This window comes from Arachis duranensis, chromosome 7 (genome assembly GCF_000817695.3).
Source record: "Arachis duranensis cultivar V14167 chromosome 7, aradu.V14167.gnm2.J7QH, whole genome shotgun sequence".
Taxonomy (NCBI): Eukaryota; Viridiplantae; Streptophyta; class Magnoliopsida; order Fabales; family Fabaceae; genus Arachis; species Arachis duranensis.
This window is the reverse complement of record NC_029778.3, coordinates 48,989,512-49,005,112: the sequence shown is the minus strand read 5'-3', so window position 1 is coordinate 49,005,112 and position 15,601 is coordinate 48,989,512. Positions and strand designations below refer to the sequence as shown.

At 33.1% G+C, this 15,601-nt stretch overlaps 1 protein-coding gene across 2 annotated transcripts in view; it reads right to left on the bottom strand.

The window, feature by feature from the left end:
• LOC107458793 (GDSL esterase/lipase At1g28580-like) overlaps nucleotides 1-15,601 on the bottom strand; it is a 34,142-nt gene that overhangs the window by 11,520 nt on the left and 7,021 nt on the right. The window contains exon 7 of one of the 2 annotated variants that reach the window (XM_052251867.1): nucleotides 5,472-5,700. The exons of the other annotated variant lie outside the window; for it this stretch is intronic. Coding sequence (XP_052107827.1) covers nucleotides 5,487-5,700 — 214 coding nt within the window. The 3' untranslated portion in view covers nucleotides 5,472-5,486. Of the gene's footprint in view, nucleotides 1-5,471; nucleotides 5,701-15,601 lie in introns of those variants that run through there. 2 annotated transcript variants of the gene reach the window in all.

Genomic DNA, 15,601 nt, shown 5'->3' with positions numbered 1-15,601 from the left:
ACTCGAATAATAAGCCTTGACATTTTAGCTCCGCTGCTACTGAGTCGTAAGTAACCACAAACTTGTCGAATATTGAGCTGGAAACTTGTTCTCCAACTTCGTATACTAAATAGCCTAGAGCATAATTCGTTAATCTAGTGATGCAATTCGCCTTTCCTCTGAATTGTGCTTGGACTTCCCTAAACTTTTGATGAGTGTACACATCTTGAAACTGAGCTTCAATGGAGGATTTGGTTGCACACGGTATCACCGTATGAAAATCTGCAGCATTTGATTCTCTCTCTGCTTGCTCCCTGCTTCTGAGGCAATTATCGTATTGTTTGACAAATTGAATAAGCGAGCTATTCCGGGTAATAAAATTGTTAAAAAATGAATGCATGCTCTCGCTCTTTTGTGTGCTTCTCATCCCAACCCAGAAGTGGTGATCCAGATAGATTGGAACCCATATATGACGGTCTTCGTAGAGATCTGCAGAATACACCCAAAAACAGACTATAAATACACCCGAAAGAAATTAAAATTACACCTCTGCTACAGATTTTAAACAAACATTACCTGAAAGCCACTTGTTGTCCACAAGACCAAAATTAAGCAAAAAATCATTCCAATTCCTATCAAATGAGTCTTTACTATGAGAGTTATAAACAACTTAGCTCATTTCTTGTTCAATTTCTGCATGTCCCTTGTACCCGTTTAATTTGCTTAGAATCTTCTTCATGATGTGCCAAATACACCAACGGTGAATTGTTGTTGGCATACAGGCCTCTAAAGCCCTTTTCATTGATGCACATTGATCGGTGAGAAACCCTTTCGGAGCATTTCCTCCCATGCAACAAAGCCATCATTGAAATAACCATTTGAATGATTCAATTTCTTCGTTTTTCATCAAAGAGCATCCAAGAAGTGTTGACTGACCGTGGTGATTCACCCCGACAAAAGAACCACAAACCAAATTATACCTGAAACAAATTACCATAGTGCAGAATGAAAAATCATTACGTACACCCAACAAATGCTTTATATACACCCAAAAACATCCAATATACATCTCTGTCGCGGATTCATAAAAGTACATTAATTTAGCATCATGAACAGGGACAGTTTGTTACCTGTTTGTATTGTAGGTGGTGTCAAATGAAATAACATCTCCGAAATACTCAAATGCAGTTCTACTTCTTGCATCGGCCCAAAAAGCCAGCTTAATCGATTGATCCTCCTCGAGTTCAAGCTCAAAAAAGAAATTCTGATTCTTCTCTTTCATTCTTAACAAATATTTTCCAAATTCCTTTGCATCTTCTTGTTCAGAAACATTACGCACTTCTCTCGTAATGTAATTCTTCACATCCTTTTCAATAAAATTTAACTCACGATGACCCCCGGCAGCCGCAACAAATGATTGGTAAGTTTTGTTTGGTCTAATACCAACTCCTCGTTATTCTCTATCGTATGACGAATGGACATACTTAGTTCCCTGTGCTGTTTGAGCATCTCTGCTTTACTTGGACAGTAGGGGTGTGAATGATCCAGCACAACCTTTGAAATGATCCAAGCACCAACCTCCTTCAATGAGTGTATATAAATTCTTGCAGGACAGTTTAAACCAGTTGTCGGATTCGTCTTCTTGGTCGAAGATATTTTAGATTTTCATTTTCCTTCTCTGGTACATGTAATCAATTGATTCTTAATCTCATTTCCCTTTCTATTTGTGCTACGAACTCTTGTAAAAAACCCTGCAGCCTTGGCGTAGTTTCTGTAAAATTTTCCAGCATCTTCAAGGGTGGTAAAGGTCATTCCAACCTTGGGAACAAACTGGTCATCAACAACAGAGAGAGGCTGCAGAATACACCATGTCAGAAGCAAAAAATACACACAATCATGTCTGATCTAATACACCCGAACGACAATAACTCAACTAAAATAGAAAGAAACTGGTGATCAAGAACAAAGAGAGGCTGCAGGATACACCAAGTCAAAAACAAAAAATACACCCAATCATGTCTGATATAAGACACCTGAATGACAACAACTCAACTAAAATAACAAAAAAAGCAACCTGAAGGACAACAACTCAACTAAAATAACAAAAAAAAGCCATAAACTGTAAATACACCCACACTTCCCCCAAAAATACACCCAAAAAATTCTAATCGACACCCGAGCATCTGCTATAAATTGCAGATAATTAATCAAAACTAATACATTACATTCAATCCACAGATTTATGTTCACGCATTTGTTTCACAGTCAATGTTCACAAATTATTCAGCTACACAATGCTATACAAATAACTGCAACAAAAATTCAGAGTAATCGTATGTAAATCAAACCTCAGGAACTTCGTTAGATTCAAATTCATAATCTACTTCGCCTTGATTCAGCTGATAATCTGAGGTTGAATTACCCATTATCTTCAAAACGTGTTCAAACTTTAATTTCAGAAAACAAAAAATCGAATAGAAAACGAAGCTAGGAACTAACATTAATGACGAAGAACAAATTAGTGAGAAAGAATGGGAAAAGAACGATCGAGAAGACAGGAAAAAATGCGCAAGAAGGAAAACAAAGAAATTTGGGAAGAAGGAGAACGAAGAAGGAAAAGAAATCTTTTAAAATTGGAAGTTATATATTCGCGCAATCTGTTATATAGCGCGTGAAAGTTACCTAACACTAGAAGTGCGTTTTGGGATTAGTCGTTAATTGGACTTGTAAGGCTTACAAGCCTTAATCGCTTGTATGCGAAGAATTTCTGTATTAAATAATAGTGTTTTTAAAGATTTCAACGGCTTTAATAAGACTTTGAAATCATCATTGCACTACTAGTAATAGTTAACTAGATTTAGACTTATGCAATGCAAAAATCTAATACTATAAACTTTCTATACATAGTCTTTTACATAATTAAAAATAATAGAGGAGATTTTGATTTCGTAATTAATTATAAAATAATCTATATAATTCTTAATGATAAAAATATTCTAAATTTTATTATTAATAAAAATATCTTTAAATTATTTAAAAACATGACAATAATGTATACCTGTTGTATTACTCAAATTTTTGTTAATGTTTAAAAGAAAATGTGGGTATCTCAACGTCGCAATTGTAACGTCAAATAATATTAAAAGGAATAAAAGTAACAAATAAACATATAAATGCAAGGTGTCGGTGGAAAAATAAATTGCAGAAATTGAAACAAACAAAAAATTAAAAAGAAAATGAAAGAAGAAACATGAACGTAAAAGAGAAGAAGAAGTAAAAGTAGAGGAATTTTATTAATAAAACTGGGAAAAAGGAAAGTACAAGTGTTTGAGTTCAGAGGAATTACTTAAGATTCCCAATTTTACTCTGTGATGCCAAGGGACTGGGAGCGTTTTGAGTTTCTAAGTATTTTCCAAGAAGAACTGAACTACCTACAATATTTTCCTAAAGCTCTATTTATAGACTAACCTAATGTCAGCTAACAGTTATCATTTGTACATCACTTACAGAAAAATTTGAATTTCTTGTAACTGTTCTCACACCTCTTGTGAATTTCAAAATTAAATAGATAGCCAACTGACAAATGATTTAATTTAATTTAAAATATATATAAATATTATATATAGAGACATATAGATATAAATATTATATATAGAAACATTACCAAGTAACTAATTATTTCTTTTGATAATTTTCTTATAAAAATTATTATTTTGTCTAACATAATACCCTCCAAAATTTTTTCACTTTAAGTCATACAGTAATTGAAAGTGAAAAATTTTGTTGTTTATAATAATAAAAGAAGTATATACAAACGTATGTTTATTTATTTATTTATTTTTAAATTGGCTAAACAAAAGTAAAATAACTCAGTACTCTTATCTTCTTGTAATACATGTGAGAGAGAATATGTTAGTGTTAAGCTTTTTCTTCAACTCTGTGCCTTTCACTCTCCCCAATTTCATCTACTATGGTGGGCTTCCTCTGTTCACAAGGATTTGATTATACTTAATTCTTCTAATATTTCAGGCAATAACTTCTTCCACTCCTCCATCTTCATTCCAGAAAATCAATTTTTGATGTAAAGTGGATGGAATAGCACCCATTTCATGAATCTAATCACGTCCCAAAAGCAAGTTAAAACCAGCCTTTGAAGGAAACACAACAAAATAGAGTTGGCCTATTGACAGAACCAACCTCAATTGACAGCAAAACCACACCTCTAACAAAAGAAGTCCTTCCATTAAAATCTGTTACCCCAATGCTACTTTTAATCAGATCTTTTTCAGTCTTTCCAAGCCTTCCCATCATTCTTTCAGGCATGAGATTAACAGCAGCTCCCTCGTCAACCAAAATCTTACTGACTATCCTTCCATCAACACGAGCCTTGATATGCAGTGGACGCAAGTGTTCCTTATCATTTTCAGTAGGATTCTCAAATAATCCTCCACCACACATATTGTCATCTAGCAATAAGCATTCGCTTCCAGGAAAGACATCATAACAATCATCTTCTAATAACTCTACTTCCTGGACTTGACTATACTCCTTAGGCAGTATTGACACCACAGCTATAGGTTGCTTAACACCAAATATTGCTTCTAAGCTATCATCAAAATCAGTGTCAAAATTATCAGTAATTAAATCTTCATCCTTTTTTCCCTTGTTTTCAACCATTACCCTCTTTCCAGCAAGATTCTTCTTTATATTTTTATTGCATTTAGGGTTATTAGAAGAATTGCATGTTTCTGCAGACTTGGCTATGGTTGGCAAAGGAGGAAAATCTACTCCGTGTCCCTTGTATGGATCCAAATGAACATACTCAGGTATATTCTCTTTCTGCTCAAAAGTTGTAAAAGGGGAATATTTTGGAATATTTTGACAATTTGGCCAAGGAGAATAATTAGGAACCTGCTGCATGCTAGGATTATAACAAGAATAAATTGGCTTTGAGGGAATAGGCACATTTTTTGGAATATATATACTACCTCCGTCTTGTGCATGATTCATGTTCCATAACTGAGACTCATAGTACATTGGCTTAAAAGGTCTAGGCTTCACCCATTTGTTTTTTCCTCTTGCAAAAGCAGTAGGTTGATTCTGCACATTTCTCACATTCTGGACCCATTTATTATTTGAAATTTTGGTGGGAGAAACTCTTGTCTTTTGAGAAAATCCATAAGGTTTTCCATCAATCATGACCACAGTCTTCATCTTCTAGTTGACGGGTTGTACCCCAGTGTTGTTGAGCACTTGTTCAAAGGAGTTTGACCGCCCAACTTTTGTTTTTCCTCGGCTATCTTTCGCTTTAGCTCGTTAGTTTCATTTTCTTTTTCAGCAATATTCTTTCTCAACTCAGCCTTTTCTTTCTCTTCAACTTTGTACTTTTTAAACTCTTTTGTAGTTTCCTTGTCAAAAACAGCATTGCACTTTGGGCACATGGCGATGGTGCTATCAGATTCTTTAATTCTCAACAAAAAATCTAACAAATCCTCACCAGGACAAGGTTAAATTGGCTTCTTGTCTTGCTCAAAGATCCTCAGGTCTTTATTTTCATCTTTAGCACTAACCATTGTGGCATCAACTTCTACCATGTTGACTGACAAGTTGAATGGCTCAACATAATTTGAGTCAGCAGCAAATGGTTTAGTGTCCACCTTCATAGTAGTTTTATCTTCAAACTTCAACCTTCCCTCCTCAATTGCTTTTTGTATCAAATCCCTGAAACGGACGTAATTATTAGTGGTGTGTGAGAACACCTGATGAAACTTACAAAATTTTTTATTCTTTATTTCATCAGCTGAAGGCATCTTTTTTCCTTCTGGTAAAATAAGCTGCTTATCTTTTAATAAAACTTCAAATATTTGATCTGCCTTAGAAATATCAAAAGAATAAGTCTTATTTTCAGTTTTGGAATATGAAGAAACTTTTTCTTTTCCTTTAACAGGCTTCAAAGATTTACATACATAAGGAGGACCCCCACGCAATTCAGCAATATAAACCTCTTTCTCATCTGAATCACTACTATCGAAAAAATAATCAACATATACAACCTTTTTAGAACCTTTTTTGAAATTTTTTTCTTTTTTAATTTGTTCTATTTGTCTTACTCTTTCAGCAAACTGGGAAAGATCTAAAGTATGTTGATTGACAAGTTTCTTCTTAACTCCAAATTCTAACCCATTAGTAGCCATTTTGACAACTTCAGTTTCCAGAATTAGAGTAAAACACTTATTTCTCATGTTTCTAAATCGCGCCAAATAAGTATCAATGGATTCTCCTTCTGCACATTTGACAGAGAATAAATCCGTAAGACTAACTTTCAATTCACCTCGGAAAAACTGATCATGAAAATTTCTTTCTAACTGTGCCCAAGAATGAATAGAATTTGGTCTCAAGTTGGAGAACCATGTAAATGCATTTTTTGTTAAAGAAGAAGGAAAGTATCTCATCTTGAGATATTCATTAGAAGCTACTTCCCCAATTTCAACAGTATATCGAGCAATATGCTCTACTGTATACTCATTTTCTTCTCCAGAAAATTTTGTAAGGAATTTTGAAATTTTCTAACCCCTTGGGAGCTCTCTTGTTGGACACATTCAGGAAAAGCAGATACAAAATATGGCCTATTTAAGCAACCAATATTAAATCTCAAACGGTTTAAAACTTGTTCAACATTTCTTGCTAGATTATAATGCCCCCCTAAGTTGTTTTGCCTAAGTCTTTCTAACATATCATCAGCATTTTGACCATGTCTAGGCATATGAACATCATAATTAGGAATTGCTCCACCGTTCTGATTGACATTATCAAATCTTAAACCCAAGTTGTCATTTTCTTCTAAATTTACCACAGTAGCAATCCTATTGACTTGCCTATTTAATTGTTCAATTCTAGTGTTTGTATTTTCTAAAAGAGGATTTAAAACTGTCACCATTTGATGAGTTAACATGTTTACTAAATCATGGTGGCTTTCATCTATCTGTTGCCTAATATTTGCTAAAGATCCCACCTTTTTACTAGGTTGATTAACAGGCATTGCTCTTGATATGTCAGGAAATACAGGTCTGGAATTTTCTACCCTAGTGATAGTGGATGTAGTAGAATTAGATGCACTATTATTTCCTGTATTAATAGAATGTGAAAAATTTTGTTGTGATACGTGTGAACCTGACGCCCCAGAAACAGGTACATTTGACATGCCATATGGATTTTGATAAATAGGATTTTGAAAAGTTGAGTAGAGAGGCACAGACAATCCTTGTGTCACCAAGGAGGGGACATACCCCGGTGGCAAGCCATATGGCGGCCACCCCACAGTATTTATGTGAGTTGCATTTAACCCTGTATGGGCATGGCCAACGCCATCATGCCTCACTGACATCAAGGTAGGCTCTGCGTTTGAAATCACAGGAGAATTTTCGGATTCATTTCCTCTAATCTCATCACTAGAAGTAGAAGAAGATGCTGCAAAAGTATTTGACATGTCAACTGACGCTGATTTCCTTGGCTCTGGACGCACGAACTTACCACTTCGCAACCACATGCAGACTCAAAAACTCCTGGTTTTCCTTTTGACAATTACAATCTATTGCCAACGTCCCACCGGGCATGTCAACTTGTTTTACTCAAATTTTTGTTAATGTTTAAAAGAAAATGTGGGTGTCTCAATGTCGCAATTGTAACGTCAAATAATATTAAAAGGAATAAAAGCAACAAATAAACATATAAATACAAGGTGTCGGTGGCAAAATAAATTACAGAAATTGAAACAAACAAGAAATTAAAAAAGAAGATGAAAAAAGAAACATGAACGTAAAAGAGAAGAAGACGTAAAAGTAAAGAAATTTTATTAATAAAAATTGGGAAAAAGCAAAGTACAAGTGTTTGAGTTAAGAAGAATTACTTAAGATTCCCAATTTTACTCTGTGATGCCAAGGGGCCGAGAGCGTTTTGGGTTTCTAAGTGTTTTTCAAGAAGAACTGAACTGCCTACAATATTTTTCTAAAGCTCTATTTATAGACTAACCTAATGTCAGCTAACAGTTACCATTTGTACACCACTTACGGAATATTTGAATTTCTTGTAACTGTTCTCGCACCTCTTGTGAATTTCAAAAATTAAATAGATAGCCAACTGATAAATTATCTAATTTAATTTAAGAGACATATAGATATAAATATTATATATAGAAATATTACCAAGTAACTAATTATTTTTTTTATAATTTTCTTATAAAAATTATATTTTGTCTAACACCTGTAAACTGAAATGTTCTACATTAATGAAAAATAGTGATGCGACAAATAGACCTTTTTATATGGCAAATGAAATCCTGATATTAGCAAGTAGATCACGTCATGTTTTTTCATTAACGAGCATGTCTCTTATTATACTGGGCATTTTTGACACATTTTTAATTATTTAAAAGCATTTTTATTGATAACAAAATTTAAATTTTTTTACCAAAGTCAGATAATTCGATTCATGAAATGAAAGAAACATATAGGTGTCCATATATGGGACAAATAAAAGAAATAAGGAACTCCCAACGCTCTACTATAGAGGTAACATCATATAATAATCTAATAAGAGAGATAAAAAAGTAAAGTGCTCATCAATTAGGAAGTGCAAATTTGTTGAAGCTCTTTCTGCAACTTCAAAGTCAATACCATTATCTCTTCCACACTAGTTGATACATTATCAAAGATGAACCTGTTCCTAGCCTTCCATAAGGACCAGCTCAAAAATCACCAGCATCATTCTCTGAGAGGAACTATTGGGTTGGGTACGCAAGGCTCCCATTCTCAAGTTCCACTCAACATAGAAATCAGAGTCTTCGGTGCTCCTTCTAGTAACTGGTAAGCCCATTTTTTTACCAAATTTTCTATGATTTTGCACAATAGAAAATGCAATGATTGATTGTTTCTAGAAATTGTAGGCATCTTTGACAGATAGGTTGAATTGATGGGATGCGATGATGAAGCTTTTGCAACACTGGAAGCTTTTCATGGAAACCCCTCCAGAGAAAAATCTTAATCTTCCCTAAGATTTTCAGCTTCCACAGTTCTCGCACAAATTTCGTTGTCTCATAATCTTTGGGCGAAATTCAATGAAAGGATGAGAGAACCCATAAGTCACATGATACCCAGTACTCAATTCATACAAACCACTTTTATTAAGGGCCCAATAAATTTTATCTTCTCTACCCCTAATTGTTGTTGCTAGCACACACTGACTAGTGTCCTCAGAAAAAATACTTCTAATTAGAATTTGATTCCACTGACCATTAGAAAGTATTAAGTCTTTGACCATCAATAGTGGTTGATTTTATAGATTGGAAGTGTAAGATGAAAAAACAACATAAGGATGTGGAGGAGTAAGGTAAGGATCACTGAAGATTTGGATACTGGATCTATCACCAACTCGGCAAACCAGCCCCTTTTCAACAACCTTACACCCTTCCAATATGCTACGCCACCCCCACGAAGGTACTGTTTCGATCTCTGCATTCATTATAGAACTGTATTGAAAATATTTACCTTTGAGGAGTCTAGATAGGAGTGATTGTGGTTGAGAGACAACCTTCCAACATTGTTTTGCTAATAGCGCCAAATTCTGAGCCCCTAGGTCAACCTAGTCCACCATCCAATTTCGGTCTTGTCATAGCATCCTAACTAACCCATGCCAGTTTTTGCTCTGTACCTTTTTTACCCCACCAAAATTAGGAGAGTATGTTGTGAATCTCCCTAATTAAAGTGTTAGGAAGACGAAAACATGATCATGAATAAATTGGGATAGCCTCCCCAATAGCTTTGATTAGAACATGCATACTTGCAGAGGAGAGAAGTTTTATTTTCCACCCTTGAACTCGCTTCCTCACTTGTCCTTGATTTCTCTTAAGGTGGCATTTTTTTATTTTTGGACTATAAATGGAAGACCCAAATGTTTATCCTGTGCACCAATATGATCAATTTTCAATTTCTGAGCCAGTAATAATCGAGCAGCAAGAGGAGTATTATTACTAAAGAATAGAGCTAATTTATGCAAATTAACTTTTTGGCCACTGAACCCCTCATATGACTGAAGAAGATTGAGAATATTTTTACAACTGTTTTTTGACACTTTGCAAAAAAGGATTGAGTCATCCGCAAACAATAAATGATTAACAATAGGACATCTTCGGTTGATTTGAATACCTTCAATGAGACCGTTTTGCTCTGCCTTGTTTAGCAAAAAGGATAATCCTTCTGGATAGAAAAGAAAAAGATATGGAGATAGAGGATCTCCTTGATGGATACCTCTATTTGGTTTCAAAAAATCAAAAGGTTGACCTTCAACAATGAAAGAGTAAGAAACTGTAGTCACCACCTCTTGTATCCAACCAATCCACCTAGATTCAAATCTCAACTTCTCTAAAATGAACCAAAGAAAATGCCACTCAACATGATTATAGGCTTTGCTCATATCCAATTTAACAGCCATTTCACTCGATAGACCCCTCTTCTTTATCTTTAGATAGTGCATACATTCATAAGAGACTAGGACATTGTTTGAAATCAATCTACCTTTAATGAACTTTTATAAGGGCTGATCAGCGAAGTCATAAATTTCTGTAGCCGATGAACTAGTACTTTAGAAATAATCTTATACACAATTGAGGAAAGGCTGATGGGTCTAACCTATGTCATATCCTTTGCATCAGGAACCTTTTGAATGAGACAGATTTGTGTATGGTTGAAGCTCTTTAGTAGTTTACCACTGACAAAGAAACTGCGGACAACCTTAAAAATATCCTCCCATACTAAACTCCAGTAAAATTGAAAGAATTTAGCCGTAAATCCATCATCACCAAGGGCGCTCTAGGGGTGAACACTAAAGACCGCACATTTTACCTCATCAAAACTGACCGGTCTATTTAATTTTCTGTTCATGGCTGTTGAAAATTTGGTTTCAAAATCTTTGAATGCATGTGCTGGATTAGCTTGGTTAATCAATGTGAAGATATCTTTGAAGTATGTTTCAGCTACTTGTGCAATTTTCTCACGGATGGTAGCATACATACCATCATTCTTTTCTAATTTCTAAATTTTATTTCTCCAGATTCTGGATTGGAATGATTGGTGAAAGAAACTTGTATTTCTGTACCCTTCTTTTAGCCACTTTACACAATATTTCTCCTTCCAATAGCTTTCCTCCCTAGAGTAAGCATCCTTAAGTTTATTTTCCAAGGCTTCAACCTGTTTTCCTCCTGTAATACCCTCCTCTCTGAGCATTTCAAGCTGAGATGTGAGTTTATCAATGTCCTTCTTCGAATTAGATTTGTTCTGCTGCTGCCATTGAACAATACGGTCCTCTAATGCTTCAATTTTTGAGCCAAAACAAACATTGCTGAGCTATCCACCCATTCCTTCCAAGTTTTAGTGATAATTACCCGAATTTCTTCTAAACTACACCATCTCTCCTGAAACTTAAACCTCCGATTAGATTTTTCTATGACCAGATTTGTATCAAGGAGGATAGATGCATGATATGAAGCATTTTCTACGAGTCGAGACAGCGAGTCTGATGGAAAACAATCCATCCACTCACCGTTTGCAAGTGCACGGTCAAGCCGCTCCCTGATTTGGTCCTGCTCTCATCGCCTATTAGTCCAGGTGAACCTTCTCCCAGTCATACCCAAGTCCTTCAATCCACCACCATCAATAAAATTCACAAATTCAGAAATAGATGAAGCTAATTTTAACCCCCCTCCTTCCTTCTTATCGAGGCTCACTATAGTATTAAAATCACTCATAATTATAACTTTTCCAAAGAAACCTTGTAAAAAAGAGAAAATTTATGTGTATTAGGTAGACCGAATCCCATCCAACCTATTTAAATGTATCCCGAATTAGCTCCCAAGAACAATTCAAAGCATGATCAGTTACCTTGGCAGCTATGAAAAACTCTTTTTCAGCAAGAATCTCAATCGTTGTGCCCTCCTTCCATGCTAAAGCCAATCCACCAACTGTACCCATCAGACTAACAATCCTCCAATCCGTAAAATAACAAGATCTCAACTTACTCTCTACCAGGCGAGATTGGTTTTTTGTTTCACATAAAAATATAATCTCAGGAGAGTGGGATTGACACATCCTTTTAAGGTTATGAACTGTCAGGGGTCTTCCCAAATCGTGACAATTCCATGAAAGAACTCTCATGGCAAATTAAAAGGAAGGAATAAAGAAGAGAATAAAGAAAGGATTAAAGAAAAGAATTGACAAAATCAAACATTGACCTAGACAGCACAAGAATTCTGTTTTGAAAAGAACTCTAGCAGAGTAGGTTGAAGAAGTATGTACTCCTCACGTGAAAAAACCTAAACAGCGCTCCAAAGGGTATAATAAAAGAAGCCCCTCGGTGGTCCACTTTATTCCTAAATTTAAAAATTTTTTGTCAGCACTGAGATAATCCAAATACATTTTTTGCGATTTACCCTAATAATATAAGAAAAATAACAGTGTCAATATATATATTAAAGTATTTGTTTAAGTAGAATTTTTTATTTTTAAAACAAAAAAATTGTATCAGAAATAAATTTTGTACTATAATACAAGGGATTTTTTAAATAAATAATTTAATTATTTTATTTACCAAAATATATAATTTGTAGCGTATTTACTAATTTATATCACATTAATTTATCTCGTTTATAGTGTAAAAGAGATACATTCATAATTATCTCGTTTACACTATAAACAAGATATGTGTATTATTATAAAAAAAAATACAATTAAAATAATATCAAATTTCTTAAAAACCAACTCATTTGAATTAATACTCATAGTTATCAGAACTGAATCAATAATTGATCTGGTTATACAATTGGGTTACTAGTTTAACTGATAGATCACTGATTTATCCGATTGACCCGGATATAATTAAATAAAACTATAAAATTATAAAAATAAAATTAAAATTAAATGCATATTTTTAAAAAATATATTAATAACAATCAAATATCAATTCTTAGATATAATTTCTGGTGCAAAAAGAAATAATAAATTAGTCACTGGTACAAAATACTTTCTCAATTTAAATGAACGAGTGAAAACAAAAGATAACACAATCAATATCAATATATCAATATATTTATATATTATGTGTTGTTACTTGTTTTGTATCCATGTCAATCCATACTTAAAGAATATAAAATAAATATTGATTCATAGTTTATTATATCTTTAGTTTTTGTCACATATATTGTAAAGAAACAAGATGGCACAGTGGCAAGGGAGAGGCGTTGTATATTTGCCAACTTGTCTTCGAACAGTCTATATTTTCGGAGTTGTTGTGGATGAGAGCTCCTATGATGTTTCAGCGGTGCGCGAGTGCATCTTGGACCCGCGCGAGTCTAGCGCGGTCTGAAACATGAACTGGCCGATTTTCAACGGATTTGACTACTGTTAACCGGTTCAATTACAGGTTCGGTCCAATTCACTAATCGAATTGGCCATATTATCAGTTTATCAGTTTTTCGGTCGAATCGGTCGGTCCGATCCGGTTCTAATAACTATGTTCAAAAAAGTACATAGAAAATAGATCGAATTGAATTTATTTAAACTTGAAAGAAAAAAAGTGTAAGTCTTAGTATTGTCTTTGATATAGAAGTGTACGGAACTGAGTTATGTCTCAATATCCAGTTTGATTTGAAATAAAAAAAAAACTAAAATATTTAAAATTATTAAAATATCCTTATTAATAAAAAATAAAAATCTTAAACCGAGCCATCCTCTCTTTCTCTTTCTCTCTCTCTCGTTTTATTGTCACTGTCACTGTCGTCTTCACCTTCACCGTCAAAGTCAAGGAGATCAAGAACGGTAGGTTGGCCATGTTTCTCATGTTTGGATTTTTTGTTCAAGCTATTGTCACTGGAAAGAGCCCATTGAAAAATCTCGTTGACCACCTTTCTAATCCAATCAACAACAATGTCTGAGTTTATGACACCAACTTTGTCCCCGAAAATGAGCGTTATTTGTTAAAGGGAAAAAAAATGAGGAATCAGGTGTGGGGTTGGAATTTGGGATTTTGAGAACGTGAATTAGTATGATGTGAATCGTGTACCTATTTGGTCTCACAGAATGTTAATTACATATTTTTTTCGTAACTTTCTCATTGTTTCTTCGATCATGATTTATATTCTCTCTTCTAGTTCAATATTAATGTTTTTAATTTTCATGGAGCTTTGATAAATGATACTAAATGAAAACTGATAAAAAATTACTAAAACATTTTATGAAATTATTGTTGGTATTATTGTTATTGTTGAATCTGAGTTATAAAATTGTACTGTTATTGTTGGTGGTAGAGTGAGAGGTGGAGTGAGATTGTAAGTGAAGGGTAGATTTAAAATACAAAATTTTAAATGATAGTATTTTAGAAATAAAATATTGTTAAAATTTTAGTCTTATTTTTAAAATTTTCAGTTTTTTATATTTTCACTTTTTGAAAATACTAAAATACTAAAATTTTGGAGACGGAAATTGAAATTTTAGTATCAATGTCAGGACTAATAAACATAATATTGAATTTCAGTCTCCGTCTCAGTCCTAATATCTCAAAACAAACGCACCACTGTATTTATTTTTGGAGATAAGACACAAAAATAAATATTTAAAAAGTGTTTAAAATCTAAAATATATACACTGGATACATTATTTTTAGAATAATTTTCCTTATTTTTGTACCCACTCTAAAAGATAACAATGGACACAAAAATTTAAAAAGGTGAAACGAATTTTTTTATAACTTTTTTTTTTATCTATAGATATTTTTTTTATTATTCTCTATTACTCTAATATCTTTTGTTGTCCATAAATAATACGTGTTCAGGTTCTATGACAAGAGAATATAAGAATAGAAAGTTACGTGTGTTTTGGTCTCATGATTAGAAGAAACGCAATTATCTTTCTCGCTTTTTTTTTTTGTTTTATCTATCTATCTTCTTTTAATATAATAAATGTTTATCCCTGTTACATACTCTACCATTCCATTACCGCGTTTCTTCTCATCATGGAACCTAAATATTACCGCGTTTCTTCTCATCATGGAACCTAAATATGTACACTTTTTTATAAATTTAAATCAATCTAATTTAAAAAATAAAAATTAAACTGATATTATTTTAATAGTGTATTTTTTGTAAATTTTATATATTTTGTTTATAATGTAAACGAGATACATTCATAATTATCTCGTTTACATTGTAAATAAAATAAATCAATGTGATATAAATTGATAAATACGCTATAAATTATATATTTCAAAAAATAAAATAATTAAATTATTTATTTTTAAAAAATTCGATAATAAAATCATAATAGTACAATAAGGACTAATTTTATCAATTTATACTTATATACATACGGAAACATTATAATTTGCCTAACTAGAATCTTTATTTATAAAGTATAAACAAAGTCAAATTTTTTATTTGATTTTAATAAATGAGTTAAATTTAAATTAATAATTCACAAGCAAATATAAAAGTGATATATTTATTAACATTCAAACAAAGCTTGACTCCTAATTTTTACTTCATTCAAAATATTTTTTATCGTGGAATAAAATTCTACGATTA